Below are 18,170 nucleotides of genomic sequence, written 5' to 3' on the forward strand. Positions count from 1 at the left end.
GACAACAAACACCACTCTCGTCGCCGTCGTGGGATAACTCAGCGGTTGGCCAACGTCGTAGGACCCCTTCCACGCCTCCCTGAAGTTTCCGGCTCTACCGCTACTTCTCTCGTCGTCCTCAACTGCCACCTCGCAGCATGCACCTGCACGCTCCCTGCAAGATAAGCTGCAACTGCATTCACAATGCATGGTGATCGACCACAGAGGGCAACGAGCAACACTCATGCCGCCGTCAAGCCTTAGCCTCCGACTACCGGTGGGCAGGCTCACCCTGGGAGGCGTTGGGCTTCCCAAGACCATTCCTAATCGGACATTCCCGGCCATCAGTCCGAAGGGGTCCCCGTTTCACATGCTTCCTACGGCGCCCGCAGGCCCATCCAGTCGCCTTCCAAAACAGCTCAGAATGACAGAATGGCAGGGCTAGCCCCCCCACAGTGGAACCGTGTTCTTGGTGGCGCTGTCATTCATCCACCTCGGCGGCCTTCCTATCGAAAACCCGATCATATAAGTTGCTGGCCCCCGTCCTGCCGGAACCCTTCACCCACCCCCCAGCTGACGTCTTGTTTTGTATTGCGCCGGAAGGAGTTTTCTTTTCTTGTTCTTCTCTCTTATCAAGGATAAATCTAGACTGAAAGAAAAAGAGTTTCGTTCTTGTTCTGTGGATATCACCAGGACCCACGCGAGTCAATCAATACACAGAAACTTTCCCATATAAGAAGCAGGCCATTCGCCCCGAGGCGAGTCATTCATTTCATTACCCTTCAGTTCGCGCACTAGGTGAGCACTTAATAGCAGCCAGTCTGCCCTCTTCACGTCTATTCTTTGGTGATCTGCTCAGTCACTGCATCCTTTTCCTCCATTCTAACATTTCTCTCTCTCGTTAAGATACCCCTCCATCGCGGCGCACGCACGCACACGCGACACACCATCATTGCGCCTGATCACCCACGCTGTGATCGAACACGCTCTCTGCTCCGGTTATAGATCTCTATAGAACGCGAGAAGAACGAGTTCCCTCCACTTCAAGACCTTTCTCGAGGCACCCCATTCTCCCTCCCCACGTAGAACCCTCATCTCGACCGCCACCATGATTTGGACGCGCGCCATCTCCATCACCAACTTCGTCGTCGCCAGCTCGGCGCTCGCCTTCCAGACCATGGTCCTCTACCCCTGGCATGTCGAGCTGGACAACAACTTTGAGGCACTGAAGAAGGAGCACCTCAAGGTGCTCGAGGCGGTGCGCGGCAAGATGGCCTCCGAGGAGCAGCAGGGGCTGAAGGACAGGATAGAGGAGCTGGGACACAAGAAGTCGAGGTGGTTTGGACTATAAAAGCCCATCGGAAAGTGTCTCCTAGGCTCACAATTGTGGAACAGCTTCATGTCACATACATCATCATCATCATCGTCGGCGTCGGCCGCGACCTCGCCCGTAACGGGAGCGGAGGCCTCGGTACACGCGGCGAAACCAGTACAAGGCGTTACCCTCTATGCTAGATACGCTCTCGCAGGTGCTTTTGTTTGCTCCTTTACGCATGCCGTCCTGACGCCCGTCGATGTGTAAGCCAACTTGCCTTTTTGGAACTCTCTGTCAAGCGCAGTATTTTGTCGAAACAAACTCTACGCCACCCACGCCACGCCACAGCCAGCCACGCCAGTATTATGATCACGACACGCATTAGAAGTACCAACCCGACCCGAGGGAGGACGCACCCACAGAAAACAACCGCCCGAAAAACGACTGTTCATTCTGTCTCTACGTCTCTCTCTCCTCTCGTGGCTGTCTTTTGCCATTCGTGCGGCGTTCGTAAACCGGGGGGGTTTTGCCTCGGTTGCGAAGTGCCAGTCACGTTAAAACTTTTGCCTTTCCTCCGTGGCGCGTGGCCCCCTCCCTCTCTCCCTCCCCCTTCTCCCCAAAACTTCCTGACTCTTTGGCCCCAATTTTTGATCACGCCCAGGTGCGCTAACTATGCATGCCTCTGTTCGTATAGGGTCAAGACGAGGATCCAGCTAGACCCGGCGCGGTACAGCAAGAACATCAGCTCCAGCGCCCGCCTGATCGCCTCTTCCGAGGGTGCCGGCGCCCTGCTCACGGGCCTCGGCCCCACGTGCGCCGGCTACGCGCTGCAGGGCGCCTTCAAGTTCGGCGGCTACGAGTTCTTCAAGAAGCTCGCCATCGAGAGGCTGGGCCGCGAGACGGCCTCGGACAACCGCAACGCCGTCTACCTCGCCTCGTCGGCCGCGGCCGAGTTCCTCGGCGACCTGGCGCTGTGCCCCTTTGAGGCCGTGCGCATCCGGCTCGTCTCGCAGCCGGCCTACGCCAGCGGGCTGGCCGACGGCATGGTCAAGATGGCGCGGCAGGAGGGCGTGAGCGGGCTGTATTCCGGGCTGAGCCCTATCCTTCTGAAGCAGTGAGTGTGGCGCATCTCCCTCCCCCGTCCCCAGCGGCCTCCACCCCCTTCGCACAGATGTGATGTGTGTGTGCAGCGCATGGGGGTTGCAAAAAAACGTTCGTCTGACCACGGGCCCGAAATTCCAGGGTCCCGTACACCATGGCGACGTTTGTGGTCTACGAGAAGGCGATATCCGTCGCCTACGGCATCTTTGACAAGTCCTCCATCTCCTCGCTGGCGCAGACCGGCATCAACACGACGTCCGGCCTGGTCGCCGGCCTCGCCGCCGCCTTCGTCTCGCAGCCCGCCGACACCATCCTCAGCAAGATCAACAAGGACAAGGCCAAGCCCGGCGAGGGCACCATGGGCCGCCTGGTGCGGATCGCGCGGGACCTGGGCATCCGCGGCAGCTACACCGGCATCCGGGCCCGTCTGGTCATGGTCGGCGGGATGACTGCCGTCCAGTTCGCCATCTACGGCGATATCAAGAGGGTATGTGACTTTTCGTCGAGATGCGTGTTACCGTGAATGACGGCTGACTGGTCCTCAGGCTTTTGGTGCCACCAACGGAGTCGAGTTGTAGTAGTCTGTCCTTCCAAGGAACGGTTGCGAGTCTCGCTAGGTTCTGTTTCGTCCCTGTGAATAATTACGCCTGATTCGCGCGTTCTCCTTCAAAAGCTTTCCTCTGTCATTCTGCATGCATGCGCGCGATCGATTAGATTTCAAGGGTTTATTCCTGCATTAGAAGGGGAAGTGCATAGTTCCGACAATGATCTCAAGCATTAGAACTAGAGATAATGGAAGACGACTCGTCATCACAAGTGCAGAACGCCCACAAAGCCGTTCCATGATGCAACCCGCGTCTCAGGTCTCAGCTGGCCGGTTCTAACCACCTAAACCCCGGCTGACAAACCTGGACCAACACTTTGAGCCGTACCTCTCTCTTGGTGATGACAAATGAAGTGGATATCTCGCGGAAACTTGCACCTGGTGGGGCCAAATGCCCGTCATATACAACTTTCTGCGAGCTCCCATGGGCTTCATCTTCATTCGTCTTGCACTACCACTTGTGAATGGATAGATGCTTAACGATCAATACTGCGGAGTGAGTTCCTAGTGACAGAACCAATGTCAAGTGAAACGTTGAAGGCGAAGAAGGGCTGTTGGACATGCAAGGGTACGTGCGCCCATTCCACTTACACCCCGAAGCGAGCGCAACAAGACCAGTTGACCCAAACCCTCATGATAGACCGCAAGATACGATGTGATCGCGGAACGCCCACCTGCCAGAACTGCGTCCGCGCCCGGAAGCAATGCCAGGGTTACGGCCTCCGCCTGTCGTGGCCAGGGATACACGACCGCAAACGGGCTGTCAGAGGACACCTGCCTGCAGTCAGGTCACAAGCAAACCGCGAGTTGAACCACCGTCTATTCATCAACACTTCATGGTGGGACATTGAGTTCTTCCGTCACATAACGTCAAACGGAACGACGCCATTTCCACTCCTGGCTCAACCAGCTCAGCCTTTGTGGATCCACCCACAGCCTGGACTGAAGCAGACAGACTTAGTTCACTATTGTAAGTGTTTTCATGTCGCTTTCATCGGCAAAGATAGGAAACAAGAGGTCCGCGGTTTGACCATGTATTCGATTAGTCCACAATGCCGCCCATCTGTCACTAGTCACCTTCAGCTCCAAGACCCTGTCGATTCGAGATGTGCTTATTCGTATGGCACTCACCAATGACAAATCACCCGGAAGAGCACTTCTGTATGCGTTACTAGCAGTTGCCTCGCTACATAGGAGTGGACTCCAAAGCGAGGCTGTTCAGTTTAAAGTCTCTGCGCTGGATGCCCTGGCTACTTCTGCGAAAGCAGGACTACAAGACTGGGCTGAGGCTGCGCAGCATGTAGCCGCCTGCATGCTACTTTGTGCCTTTGAGGCATGCCAAATCCAGAAGTCGCGAAATGCTGTAATCACTTCGCTGACTGTGATATAGATCCAACTTCCCTCAGAGAGCTCAGGCGAGTGGCTCTGGTACGTACAAGGCGCGATGAGGATCATCGAAGAGACCAACCTCGAAGCGAAATCAGACGATAGCGGTGTCGGGGAACTTCTCGACTGGGTCTATTATCACGACTCACTCGCCCAGTTTGCCAAGAGACACTGGGGCCACAGTACGGTGACACGGGATACCAGGCCATCAGGCCAGTGCCCATCGCTGGCGAACGGAAGGCCAGTCAGTGTAAAGTCTAACTTGATCCCTAACCCAAATGCTAACTAGCCTTGTCAGGGCCACTATCAACGCCACGCTCCCGCAGTGCTCAACCTGCTATGCGAAGCCTGCACCACAGTCCTCGACCCGATCGATCCCCGAAGCCGCGAGGAGGCATACAAAGCCCGCCTGCAGGGCCTGCAGTCCCGGATCAAAGAGACGTCCATCGCACCGCCCGCTGCGAAAATAGACATCATAGAGACGGGCTTCAGCACGGAGCTCTACCGGATGACCACGCTCATCTACCTTGTCCGCGCCTCGCAGAGCCCCTGGGAGGCGTCGTCGTCGCCGGAGCTCGACGCCCTCGTCGACCAGGCCTTCTCCGTGCCGCTCCAGATGCCCGCCTGCGACCACTTCTTCCCGCTGTTCATCCTGGGCTGCGAGGCGCGGACGGACGGGCAGCGGGCCACAATACTGGGCATGATCGAGCGGACCGAGAAGGGTCCACATGTCCGGAGCATGAAGCGCCTGCAGGCCGGTATCCAGTCGGTGTGGGCGCACCACGATCTGCATGCTGACAGCGACGTGGTTGTCAACTATGTCCGGATGATGAATGCTGTCATTAGCTCTCATAGCACTCTGCCGTCGTATGTGTAGTTTCAAGTCAGATACCAAGTCAAATGAGACTCTCAGATCCACATGATGTCAAGTTGTGCTCCCTCGCCGACGGATTGATCCATATCTGACCTTGGGTCGTTATCCGCACTGGGCATGGAGTGTGAATTTTGAGTGTAGCCAGAATGTCAAGTCTGCTTTATGACGAAAGATGTCAGTAAAGCGACCAGAGTTGGTAGCCGGTGGGATATGTTGGTACAAGTTTCAGTTAGAAGTCTTAGAGAGCGAGCCTGGATGACAAATTAGCTAGGGCCGGCTCGGAAAGAGTTGCTTCGGGTGGGTCTCTGGGTTCAAGTGATTTATCAGACTGACAAGCTTCAAACAGCAATAACATGTGGTTAGGCTCTCTTATACGAAAAGTAATTGCGCCGTCTAAGTCCGAGGATTCGAGGCAATTCCGTAAATGCACTTTATGTCCGATAAGTCAGACATGCTATCGTAGCCTGTGTAGGTCGCAGCACGAGTCACAGTTCTGGCCGTAGCTTGGTATCCCAACATCTATAAAAAGGGTTGGTCCATCCCTCGGTGATCTGACCTGGTCTGCACGAATCTTCGAGATCCATAAAGAATTGAAATCGTCTTTTTTTTTAGTCAAACAAATCAACCCTTTTTCTTTGTCTCACAGACGACACACCATCAATATGGCCACCTACCTCATCACCCAAGCTACCGGAACCCAGAGTGGCGAGACCATCAAGCATCTTCTGAAGGCAGGCGCGAAAATCCACGCGCTTGTACGAGATCCCTCGAAGAAGTTGCCCAGTGTCCTCGATCATCCAAGTGTCAAGGTCTTCAAGGGCAATAGCGACAACTTTGACGACGTGTTCCACGCCACCCGAGGCTGTGAGGGCGTCTTCCTGAACACCTTCCCCATCCCCGGTCTGGAGGAGGCACAGGCAAGGACCATCGTCGAGGCTTCGCGGAAGGCCGGAGTGGAGAGGATCGTTGCTTCTACAACTTTCTTCGCCGGGGACAGGGCGATGTGGGACGACGATGCTACCAAGGCTATACCCCTGCTGGAAGGCTATTTCGAACGCAAGGCCCTAACGGAAGAGGTTGTTCGCAATGGCGGCTTCAAGAGCTACACTATCCTGCGGCCGGCATTCATCCATGTCGACTACTTTGTCCCCAAGTTTGAACACAACTATCCCGAATTGGCACAGGGCGTGTTAGCTCATGCTTTCAACGACGGCATCGGCATGCTACACACGGACGCCGACGACATCGGCAAGTATGCAGCAGCGGCCTTCCAGGATCCAGCCAAGTTTGGAGGTCAGGAGATCGAGCTGGGCAATGAAAACTTGACCGTCCCGGAAGTTCAGAAGATCCTCTCCCAGGCGAGCGGAAAGACGGTCCAGACAAAGAAGCGTACCCCCGATGAAGCCGAGGCGGCGGCGGCGACGGTCTTCGCCCAGAAGTTTCATTATTGGGCGAATGCCAAGGCTGATGGATTCAAAGCTCTCGCGGCAGCTGCGAAGGATGTACAGGCCAAGTTCGGCATCCCTTTCACACCGATGGAGAAGGCTATGCAGAGGGACAAGGACCAGCTGATCAACACTTTGCCGTAGACATATTCCTCTCATTAACTAAACTCTAATGATGCAGAACTTTAATCCGCTGAAGCCTTTCTTTGTTGAATGAAGGTTCGAAATGCACTCCTTTCATGGCTGGCGGCATAATTATGTCCGTCGCCGCTCAGACTCGCGCTGTAGCATCCATGTCACTCTTCTTGGTCCAGGTCCGGGTACTCCAATACAATCTGTACCGTTTCCCAAACATGTAAACGATCACAGTCGTTGCCAGAAGACCGAATGAAATGCCACCAAACGTATAAAAAGGAATTGCAGGCCCGGAATCTCCAACCCAATTATTAACAAAGTAGCTGTAGGCGTAGAACAGGAAGTTCTTAAACATGATACTGATGATGAAAATCTCATTGCTCAACTCATGATATGCATCGATAGCATAGGCTGAGCACGGAGCTCCAATGAAGGCAATCCCGAAGAGTGTCAGCCCCCAGGTAAAGTCGATAACAATAATGTCACCTTGGGACTTTGCGAGTGCTCCGAATGCAAAGAGCCCAACCGGGCAGCAAATGCCCACAATGTTCAAGAGCAGGCGGAACTCGGGCTCGAAGACTCCCTTGTTCTTTTTGACAAGCCACAGGCAGAGGGGATCCATCACTATGGCGGCCAGGACGGAGCCGATCGCCCCTCCAAGGAACGGACCAATAGACAGGTTGCCTATGCCTGCAGCAGAAAGCCCATAGGGAGGCGGTCCGAAGAGCTGAGCGGTCACGTAGGCCATGGCGACGTAGAAGGATGATACTGCCCCAGTGATGATAACAGTCCATAAAGCGCCGAGGTTGGTGCAGACCACAAGGAGCGAAAAGAGATTGTGGAGAAGACTCCTGTCGTCATAGGTCCCAGTATAAAGAGCCAGGCTCTGAACATATGTTTTCTTTGCAATGGGCTGACCAGATGGCCGGTTCTCGACTTGCGAGACATTCGCCGATTGGGCTTTGTCATCGCTCTCTGGCTCCAATGCGATTTGCGTCAGATCCACGGGGATCCTGCGGTAGGCCGTTTCAGGCATGAAGAAGAATTGCAAGATTATAAGGAGTCCTAGGCAACCGTTCAAAATGTGAAAGAGAGCGTGCCAACTGGTTGCGACCACGATTTGACCTGCGATGACCGATGTGAGGTTGCTCACAGCTGTCATCATGAAAGAGACGACAGTAGTCCATAGCCCTCGCTCATGGACGAAAAAGAGATCTCCGACAATAGTGAAGGGCAAGGATTCCCAGGCCGCCAAGCACAGACCTTGGACGATTCGGCCGGCAAGCAATGTGTTGTAGGTCTGAGCACAGGAGCAGATGATGGTGCCAACGAGACATGCCACTGATGAGAATAGAAGAACCGCTCTTTTGCCGTATTTTGCTGCGAAGATGCTAACAAAAGGCCCCGAGGCCGCGGCGACAAGAATTTGATATCCGGATAGCAAGGCTAGGTCGGCAAAGGAGCGATTGAGCTCGAGGGAAAGCACGTAGAGACTGGCGTTCAGGAGCGGTCCTGTACAACAGACACAGAAGCAGGCTCCCAGTACAATTATACCGAGGATGACGAGCTTTTGGTAATAGGGCCAGTTCAATGGGTCGTTCGGGTCATCGGAAGGCTGCGGGCTCAGAACGACATCCGCGTGCCGCCCCGTCCCTTTTTTCAGGTGAATTCCATCAATAGATTGCGATAATGCCTGTTCGCCGAGGGCGACAGTTCCGGGGACTAGTCGATGGACAGCCGGATCGAGTACACCGAGGCCCATAGCTATCGTTTTGCAAGGATGTTTAGTATAGTTGTTGTATAAGTCGAAAGCTCTGCTGAGGACACCGGTAATTGCTTAATATGATATGCGGAGAAAGTAGAAACCAGACTGAAAACAAGAGAGTTGTCTGCGGAGTTCTTCAGAACTTCAACAGTGGTGTCTTCAGGGTGTATTTGACACAATTTTGAACAGTGACCGGGAACCCCGGTAGCCATGTGGGGTGTGTTGAACAAATCCGGGGAAGTCTGGGGAATGCACCCCAACCCTGTCCAGTCTTCCCCTTCCAAACACTTGACCGCGTCTTATTGATTTTCTTCCCCTCACACTTGGTATCTTTTGGGACGACTCTAGGCTTAGCAACACTAGCGCTGCAACCGAGTGCTTTATTGGTTATGTGGTTGTATTATCGCTCAAAGTATCATGGAAGAGTCTACCTGTATCTGGGTTCCCACACACTCACAGGACACCAATATTTCACAAGGGAGAATAGACACCAGGCTGCAAGTGCCTTAATAAGCCTGACCTACTGAGTCCCTTGTTCAGTGTTCAGAAATGAGTGTCTTTATACAGGAGACTGTGCCAATAGGGGTAGGGCTGGGCGAATGTGCAACATGTGGGGGAACGGCTTGCCTCGTCACGGCGCTCTTAACATCAGCATGGACGGTAGGATTAGGGGATGAGGGGAAAACCATCGCCACAAGTAGATACAAGGATGTCCTTGGTGATCGTGACACAGTTTCCTGCCGTGGTGGAGGGTATCATTTGTCCCCCACATTCCTCCCACATTGTGAACCGATGAATGATGGCTGCCCGGTGGTCTACTCAGACCTCTTTCGAGACGTTGCATCCCCCACATCACGCCCATACCTACTAAAAGCTCATCCCCTCACCAAGTGAGTCTGGGTTGGAGAACGGTTATCACAAGCTTCTGACACTTATCTGTTCTTGCCCACCATGACGACTTCACTGCCCCAAAACACCTACCCTGATCCGGAGTACGAGAAGGCCCACCTAGATACCTTCTCGTCGCCAGGATCTCGACCAATCAAGCCTGTCCTGCCGCCTGGTATTTCCCAGGAGAAGTTCAACAAGGCATTGCAAGAGCTCGTCAAAGTCGTTGGACAAGACGCGGTGTTTGTCGGGGATGCATTGGCCCACTATGTCGATCCGTACGATATTCACGAGAATGACGATACAAAGCGCAAAGTACCGAGTGCTGCTGTCTGGTAAGATCAACTCGAGGATTTAGATATAAATGGACCTTATACTCACTGCGATTCGTGACATAAAGCCCTAGCAACTTTAATGACCTGCGCGAAGTAATCCGTGTTGCCAACGCATTCGGCATCCCGTTGTGGACCTTTTCAAGAGGCAAGAATCTTGGGTGAGTCAAAGCCTTCAAAGACTTTACTTTGTCCCTCCTGGCTAACTTGGAGATGTTTCTTGCAGGTATGGCGGTCCCGCTCCTCGAGTCAATGGCACCGTGGCCCTAGATCTGCACCGTATGAACAAAATCCTAGAGGTTAACGACGAATTTGCGTATGCCGTTGTCGAACCCGGTGTTACGTTCCACGATCTGTACAAGTACTGCGTCGAACACAAAAAGAAGGTCTGGCCAAGTACGCCCTCCCTTGGCTGGGGCAGCGTCGTGGGCAACGTGAGTAAAGCATACGAACGCGAGTATTGGCCCGTTTTACTGACTGGCCGCAGACACTCGATAGAGGATGCGGCTTCGGGGGTCATTCAAGTCATCACCAATCCATTGCAGGCCTCGAGGTCATGCTTGGTGATGGAGATGTGGTGCGGACGGGACAGTTCGGAATCTCCAACTCGCCTTCGGCATTCCTTTCCAAATACACATTCGGACCATCCGTGGAGGGCTTGTTTGTCCAGAGCAATCTCGGCATCGTCACAAAGATGAGCATCTGGCTGAACCACCAGCCGCAGGCGTTCGGGTTCTGCTCCGTTTCGGCACCCGACGAGGATGATATTGGAGCCATGGTCGATGTGCTCGGCAAGATGCGAAGAAACGGCATGATCCCCAATGTTGTCTGGACGACCAACTTTGTCGAGTGGCTCTGTATACAGGGCAAACGTCGGAACTTCTGGAAGGGCGAAGGCCCAATCCCGGACTGGCGCTTGAAAGAGCTGCAGAAGGAGTTCGGCGTCGGTTGGTGGCTCTCAAGATTTGGTCTTTATGGTCCAAAGAGAGTTATCGAAGCCCAGATTGCCGAGATCAAGGAACAAATTGCCAAGGAGGCTCCAGTCTGCACAGTCACCAGCCATATCTATGCTGGGGAGAACGGACAGCTTCTCGACGCCCAATCGGTCCCCCCTGAGCACGGCCTCTTTCTCGTGGGAGTCCCCTCCATGTTCAGTCTACCACTGATGGAGTGGCCGATTGTTCGAGCCCAGGGAAAACCAGCGCATGGTGACTATGCGCCAGTGATCCCATCTTCCGGCAAGAGGATCGTGGAGTGGATGAAATTCTGCAAGAAGGCCTACGCGGATGCGGGCGTTGATCTCATGGCAGACTTTTTCATGCATGAACGCCATGTGATCTTCACTAACATGTACGCGTACGATCAGCAAGATCCAGTTGACTGTAAGAATGTTGGGGACTTGTACATGAGCATGTACGGAGAGGCCAAGAAACAGGGCTACGGAATGTATCGTGGCCATGTCAATCACATGGGTAAGAGGAACCAATCGCCCTTTGAGTCATTGCACGAGCTAATCTTGTCTTTCTTTCTCAGATTTGATCGCTGAGCTTAACGACTTCAATGACCACGCATATAACCGGTTTACAGAAAAGATCAAGGTATGGCGAAGCTATCCATAATTCGATGTTACCATCACGAGACTAATTACTTGTGTGTTTTGAAGGATGCTCTTGATCCAAATGGCATTCTATCACCTGGGAAGCAAGGAATATGGCCTCAGAAACTCAGACATTTGCGGGAGACAGTCGAGAAGTCTCCGAGGAAGAGCAAGATCTGAGCGTGCTACAGCGCTATGCATTCAGTAAAAGACCACGCACTACCATGCGCCGGTACTGCTCGTAACAGGAGGGAGTTGAGAAGCAAGCGGCAGGGGGGCTGGGTCTTTTCATGTAACAGGTATCGAGGCGAAATCAGCGTGATGGATCGGGGGTCGGGACCAGAATGGGTCTGTTAGTGTCTGAATCCCGTCCCCGCTTCATCGGCATCAAGCCCCCGAAGAGTGGATCTCCGTTTGATCCGAGGCGTCAATAGGCATCATCGTAAATTTAAGGTCTTGGCTAGTACTGTTCTTTCCTACCACTTTTGGAGGCAATTAATGTCATTGATTTTAGGAGAACATCTAGAGGCGAACGGGACAGATATGATTCGTTAGTAGGGTTCCCCGCACACCCCGTGTCCAGGTCCCAAGCCAGCAGATAGAACCCGGGGTAGTTGGGGGAGCGACCAAACCTCCTCTCCTCCTCCTTCTCCTGCTTCTCCTCCTCGGGCGCTGTTTTGCATCTTGCTTGTCCTTCATGTGCTGGGTCAGATCTTGTGTGGTAAATCTTGAGTTATGACCTTGTCCTGCCCTAATACTGCAGTCATGGCATCCAATACATGTAAGACTTGTAAGCGACGCTTCTCAAAACCGGAGCATCTGAAGCGTCATGAACGCTCGCGTATGAACCCCCCACATCTTCTTCTCCCTCCTCTCCACACACTAAAGCCTCTGCTAGACACCTTGGAACGACCATATCGATGCTCCGTGTGCCAGAGGACATACGCTCGAAGGTATGTCCGAATTGTTTGATACAGCCGTGTCCATTCTGGGTTTATTCCTCGCAGACTGCTAAGTGTGCTTTTATCCAGCGATGTACTCTTCCGCCATTTCAAAAATCACCAACAGAAGGCAAAGAACCGGGTGAATGAACGAAGCCCTCGCTCTACGTCCACGAGAGCCGCGATCCCAACGACTCCGACGTCACTCGCCAACATTGATGCCGTTCCAGAACTGTCGACAATAGTGGTGGCAGATGACGCTCGAAAGTCGCGAGGCATACGAGATGGAACGTATCCCTCACCCGAAGCTATGTCGTTGACAGCAATGCTCTCCGAAGACTTTGCTCCAGACATGGCTATCGCCCTAGGCTTGTGCGAGAACGAAACGACCTCGACAAACGGCGTACCAGACATGCAGACACCGCAACAATCCCTCATTGAAGTGCAGAACACGGATGAAGGTCAAGGTGTGCTCTCGGGGAGCTCCCTCCCGTTCACTCTTGACCCCGCCTTACGGCAGTCATCTCCCTTCCAAGAGAGACTGGACACACTTGACGTGGCTCTCGTTGACGGGACCTTCGAGGCTCGTCCTACACTAGCAGCTCAGGACAGCACACCCCAGGGACACCATTTTGGCCTCGAAAGCAATTGGTGGTTATCACCAATCCAGTGGCAGGATCAAGTAGCCCCAGAATTGGCTGACATATGGGGTGGAAACTTGGACCATACCCCTCCACAATATTCAAAGGAAGCGCAAGACCGAACAACACCCAATGGCACTGTTGTGCGGTCTCCACTGGAGGCTCACTCCTCTCGCATACAAGACTGTTGGGCTCAAGGCTTTCATCGCAAGAAGCAACCCAGGTCGAATATCTGGCAAGACCTTGCAACGGGTGAAGGACTGTTCAACAATCTGGCAGAGCCGCAGTCGATCGATACTGCAACAAGAACTCAGAACAGCAGCCGAACACTGAATCACAGCACGAAACAACGAGTTTGGTCGGCTTTCCAAGACATCTCAGATCGCGTGGGCAATGACGCCTTCACCCACCCCATCACAGCGGAGATTTTGGAAATAGCCTACGAACAGTACATCATCCACCATCACAGCTCAGTGCCTATGATTCACCTTGCTACCTTTCGTCCCGAAATGGCCCCGACGCTTCTTCTCCTGGTCATGTGCTCCATTGGCTTGAGCATCATGGGTACAGGGGATCTGAACTGCCAAGTCTCGAGCATCTTTCCGGTTAGAATTTCCCGTCTTGGAATAACTCTATCCTGGGATATTCATATTAATACCAGTGCAGGAGCTATTGAAAATGGCCTCAGACGAACTCCATGCATCGTGTGCTGAGAGCACACGTCCAAACGTGCGCTTGATGGCTATGTTCACGGCGTTCCTGGTTCTTACCTTGGCGTCTGTAACAGGGGTAAGTGTCTCCCAAATTGAGTCACCATCGTTGAGAGCCAAAACTCATCTAAACTGTGATCACATTCAGCATACATCGCGAATCACGCAAACAGAATCGCTCTACGTTGACTTGTTCCAGGTAACTTGGGAGATACATTCTTCCCTATTTGATACAATGACTGACGTAGTTGACAGCGCGCACAAACCAATGGACTTTTCTCCGCACACGAACATCTATCATCACTTACTGATTTGGCTTCTCTTCCATCAGGGGAGAAGCAGTGGAAAGTTTGGGGAAGCATAGAGTTCGTAAAGAGGTACGGCTATACCATCTCGACGAATCTTTAGAAACATGCTGACATCTATGCGAGGCTTATACTTGAGATGACGCAACTTGACTGCTGGTATTCGACCTACCTTGCAGTCGAGCCCGCAATACATCTGGATTCGGTATCCATCATCCCACCTTGCGCCATCAAGCTTTTTGAGGCACCCACACTGAAAGCTTGGTCAGCCATAGGCCCTGATGTTGGAGAGATGTTTGGTCCTGTCATATCAGCCTCCTATTCAAATACGCCGGACATGTCAAGGACGTTGGACATCACGCCGACGCTGCTGTCACTGCTACAATTGCGACTTGTCGCAGCCACCACTTCACTCAACCAATCTATTCAGTCTACTGATGCCGCTCCAGAGATACTTCCCTGGAGGTCATTCAATGGCGATGTCCGCGCCAGGCCGTTGGCTAGGCTGACCATGGACCTCACGAGAGCCGCCAACGAGACGTCCAGAGACTTCGAGATGAACAATGCAGTCTCATGGCATGCATCTTGTATGGCACTGGGCGCCAACATTCCACTGTTCGAAATAGCCGTCGGCCGTTCCGGCCCGGCCGCCACAGCTCAAGCCATGGAGCAGATCTCGAGTTGGGCTCGCACACCGTCTGCGAGGCGATCGGTGATACACGCCAGTCACATATTTGGTCTACTCTTGAAACGCAGAATTACCGAGCCAGTTCACTTGCAGAGCATCATGGCTCTTTTCCAAGCTGCTTTGGTTCAAGGCCTTTACATACTTGTCGCGCCCACTCTACCTCAAGACGGAGACCCCCACAATCTGTACGATGAGGTGAACTGGGAAGCACTGGGGCCGTTAGGTCTTGCAGAAACTCCTTCCAAGGCTCAGTTACCGGATTCAGCATCATTCCCCGCGGCCAAGTTCATCTTGAATGGAGGGAACATGTCCATTGGGCATTTCACGATAGATCCTGGGCAGACGGAAGCTCGCAAATGTTGGCTCCACTTCGCGAGTTTGATGCTGGGCTTGGGGCGGTGGAAGTCACGCACATTCTCGCGAATCTTGCATGTTATGTGTGATAACCTCTCGGAGTTTGACATGAAAGATTCCTAGATTTATAGATAGGGGCCACATGCATGATCCACACAAGGGCCTAGGTCAGGCTTTTACAGCAATGATAGACGCAGCGATTTCACGCAAGGCTTTGCCAGATCATGAAGGATCTACTCTTTACATTGCTATTTCAAAAGTCATCTCAGAATCTAACACTCAAAGTCCTTAATGTCGACTACTTCTCAAGCACTCGCAGGATCGCCCCCTGTCTTGTAGAATTTAGTAAGATCACTCTGCAAATCCATCATCCCCTGTGCCAATATTAGCAAGCCAGCCAGTTGAACTAGGGTGTAACTCCATGACTTACTGCTCTGAGCTGTTGCATGAGTTTCTTGTCCGTGGAAGCTGTCCGAAGCAACGCAAAGAACTCGTCCTCTGCGATAATCTCATCCGGGGTCTTTGACCATAGCCGCTTGAAGTTCATGGTTGAGATTGGGTCAGTTATCGTTCGGTATTTCTCCGACCGGATTTCCGAATATTTGTCCAGGATGCTATCCTCTGCAAGCCCCTTGTGAATGCCGACGAGTGCATCTTGGAGCGCTCCAACGTCGGCGATGCCACCTGTCAACCCGAGACCTCCACTGAGATTCGCAATTTCACCATCAGCGTTAGTCCGATACAACATTAGAGTAATTGGATGTTCAAGACTATTCAGACGTACAAGGGATTGCACAGGTGGGCTGCATCTCCAGCAAGGAGGATCCGCCCAGAACGCATGCTCGGGGCCAGCCTCTGGTGCATCCGGTAAGGCCCTACGTTGGCGATCTTGATTTCAGACGGCTCTGGTTTCGAGTATATCATCTCCTTGAAGCGCATCGGAAGCCGCCGAGTATACTCCTCTATGGTCAGGCCGGGCACGTCGCCATATGTCACACGCCACAGGCCATCGGTGGCGATCTTTGCGGCCATGTACCAGTCGCTCTGGTGCACGATAAAATTTGAGTCGTCGTAGCCGAGCTTCTCAAAGGGGTAATAGACCTAAGCCAGCTCGGCAGTGAGTTTGGGCTCTCCTCAAAGTATGCCTCGATAGCCGTAGACAGACTCGGACTTACATTGCTAGCGATGATCTGCTGATCCCACGTGGAGCCAGGGAATTCCAAGTCCCCAAAGAGCGCCCGCCGCACCTGGCTGTTTGCTCCGTCACAGCCGACCACGTAGTCCGCCTCGAATCTCTCGGTGCCTCCCGACGGCACCTCGACATCGACCCAGGCCTTCCCGTCAGAGGTTCCGAGATTGGGCGTGACCTTGTGCTGGAGCAGGATCTCGCACCCGTTCGCGACGGCGGCATCGCGCAGGATCTGGACGACGCGGCCCAAGGGCAGACACACCATGCGGTACAGGCTCGACTCTGGCTCGTCGGAGCTATCTAACTTGACGATCTTCGAGCCGTCTTTGCGGCGCCAGCTCACGGCATCGGGGTGGAAGCCCTCGGCCGAGATGGCGTCGAGGACTCCGGCCCGTTCTAGTTCGTACTTGGATGGACCGCCGTAGTGACATGCGCGAGGTTGGTCGTTGAGCTCGGCAGCCGCCTCGAGGACTTGAGTTTGGATGCCTTGTTTCTGAAGGAATACCGCTAGCAATAGGCCGCATGGGCCGGCTCCGACGATGATAACCTGCGGTGAGTAAACGTGTTAACACTCACTTCAGACGCCTGGATTCTCACTGTTTCTCGCCGCTGTGATGTACTTGCCTTCATGATGCCTGCTGGTTGTACACACACAACATCTAACGAACAATCAGTCGGACGAAAGAGCACCGACAAGTCCTGTTAGCCCTTAATCTAGATAGATCAGAGAATGCTTGGACACACTAGGCCATTAGTGCCAATTCATGGTATCGTGGTCATGGCTGACGATCAGCTGTGCATGTGGGAGATGTGGAGGATGTGGGAGGGAGGTGGGGGGCGGGAGTTGCGGGCAGCGCACGCTATGTGGGAGTAGGACGATCGGGTCCGGCAGATGCGAATTACCCCAGAGAGGGGATCTCACATTAGAAATTTTATTTGAGATGAAGTCTGTATCTTAGCCATACTTGTGGAGGAAGATTCACAACAAAGTCACGTCTTGTTTCCAACCCCGCGAAGGCCTCCACAACCATCCTCTCCCCACATACCCTTTCTCCAAACTGTCGAAGGGCTTCCTGGATGAGGCTGGATCTGAAAGGCGGTCAAATGACAAATCAGATGCGTTAAAAAGATTATCCAGAACATGAGACTCAGTCTTGTAAAGTAAAGTAAGGAAATATTCCCTGATCTTGGTCGGTATTATACTCAACTATTAGAACCATCCAAGTGATGGTCAGATTAGTTGACGGACTGCTAGCAGAAGTACTTGACTATCCATCAAACCCATCGGTTTTAGGTAGTGGGATAGCCCTTCTGAGTTCCTCGGCAAGGATATGACAAGGATGCTGATTCTTACGATTGAGGTAGCTCCTGATGGACTTCTGTCAACTATCCGGACACCCACTTGCCATACTCTTCACACATTGACCGTGGCAGGAATGTCGTTGAAATAATTTGGCTCCTCCCTGATTTGATGCGTGCTAGCAACCACCTTGATCTTCTCAACAATTGCGGATAATCATCGCGGACTGCATGTGGCTCCGGATATTGTGGAAGCACCGCTGTGTGACAACGGAGCCGGTGCCTTGACCCGTCTTCGGCAACCACCCTCCGTTCGGCGTCGGATCACCTGGAAAGAATGGGCGGAGCACTACAAGTCACCACACAGAGAGCGAGAACATGAGTCTCGAGGTGTCTAAGGCCCGATCATTCCGCGGAGCTCAAGTTGGACAGGATTGACGAAGCCCGGGAGGCTCTTCATGTGTATTGTGGAGAGACGAAGCTGACCATAGAAGAACGCCGCGGACAATACCATTATTGCGTCAGGGATCTTGATAAGGGACTTTCACTTGGCGATTCAGAGGACGATCAGTGTCGCAGCATCATTGGAAGGGAGCAAAGGCTGTGTCAAGATCTGTGCAGA

The 18,170-nt window shown here is 53.2% G+C and overlaps 7 protein-coding genes across 7 annotated transcripts; 5 read left to right on the plus strand and 2 right to left on the minus strand.

Annotated features, from left to right (window-relative positions):
• Positions 1-1,087: 1,087 nt before the first annotated feature.
• Positions 1,088-2,973, plus strand: E0L32_005119 (uncharacterized protein; the record flags this gene model as incomplete). The annotated part of the gene is made up of 5 exons (XM_031139606.1): positions 1,088-1,314; positions 1,375-1,557; positions 1,989-2,408; positions 2,537-2,882; positions 2,941-2,973. 5 exons carry the CDS (start codon positions 1,088-1,090, stop codon positions 2,971-2,973), a joined length of 1,209 nt encoding a protein of 402 aa, XP_030996435.1.
• A 659-nt stretch (positions 2,974-3,632) lies between these two features.
• Positions 3,633-5,262, plus strand: E0L32_005120 (uncharacterized protein; the record flags this gene model as incomplete). The annotated part of the gene is made up of 4 exons (XM_031139607.1): positions 3,633-3,969; positions 4,046-4,299; positions 4,390-4,629; positions 4,684-5,262. The coding sequence occupies 4 exons, from the start codon at positions 3,633-3,635 to the stop codon at positions 5,260-5,262; spliced, it is 1,410 nt and encodes a 469-aa protein (XP_030996436.1).
• A 659-nt stretch (positions 5,263-5,921) lies between these two features.
• Positions 5,922-6,848, plus strand: E0L32_005121 (uncharacterized protein; the record flags this gene model as incomplete). Its single annotated transcript, XM_031139608.1, has 1 exon — positions 5,922-6,848. The coding sequence occupies one exon, from the start codon at positions 5,922-5,924 to the stop codon at positions 6,846-6,848; it is 927 nt and encodes a 308-aa protein (XP_030996437.1).
• Positions 6,849-6,975: 127 nt separating this feature from the next.
• E0L32_005122 (uncharacterized protein) lies at positions 6,976-8,601 on the minus strand (the record flags this gene model as incomplete). Its single annotated transcript, XM_031139609.1, has 1 exon — positions 6,976-8,601. The coding sequence occupies one exon, from the start codon at positions 8,599-8,601 to the stop codon at positions 6,976-6,978; it is 1,626 nt and encodes a 541-aa protein (XP_030996438.1).
• A 954-nt stretch (positions 8,602-9,555) lies between these two features.
• E0L32_005123 (uncharacterized protein) lies at positions 9,556-11,601 on the plus strand (the record flags this gene model as incomplete). Its single annotated transcript, XM_031139610.1, has 6 exons — positions 9,556-9,827; positions 9,899-9,985; positions 10,051-10,258; positions 10,312-11,296; positions 11,358-11,422; positions 11,488-11,601. 6 exons carry the CDS (start codon positions 9,556-9,558, stop codon positions 11,599-11,601), a joined length of 1,731 nt encoding a protein of 576 aa, XP_030996439.1.
• Positions 11,602-12,186: 585 nt separating this feature from the next.
• Positions 12,187-15,183, plus strand: E0L32_005124 (uncharacterized protein; the record flags this gene model as incomplete). The annotated part of the gene is made up of 3 exons (XM_031139611.1): positions 12,187-12,374; positions 12,453-13,567; positions 14,198-15,183. The coding sequence occupies 3 exons, from the start codon at positions 12,187-12,189 to the stop codon at positions 15,181-15,183; spliced, it is 2,289 nt and encodes a 762-aa protein (XP_030996440.1).
• Positions 15,184-15,365: 182 nt separating this feature from the next.
• On the minus strand, positions 15,366-16,879 carry E0L32_005125 (uncharacterized protein; the record flags this gene model as incomplete). The annotated part of the gene is made up of 5 exons (XM_031139612.1): positions 15,366-15,434; positions 15,491-15,764; positions 15,845-16,161; positions 16,236-16,796; positions 16,847-16,879. The coding sequence occupies 5 exons, from the start codon at positions 16,877-16,879 to the stop codon at positions 15,366-15,368; spliced, it is 1,254 nt and encodes a 417-aa protein (XP_030996441.1).
• Between the last annotated feature and the right edge of the window lie 1,291 nt (positions 16,880-18,170).

Source organism: Thyridium curvatum (genome assembly GCF_004353045.1).
Source record: "Thyridium curvatum strain D216 chromosome Unknown NODE_26_length_443329_cov_82.569921, whole genome shotgun sequence".
NCBI lineage: Eukaryota > Fungi > Ascomycota > Sordariomycetes > Thyridiales > Thyridiaceae > Thyridium > Thyridium curvatum.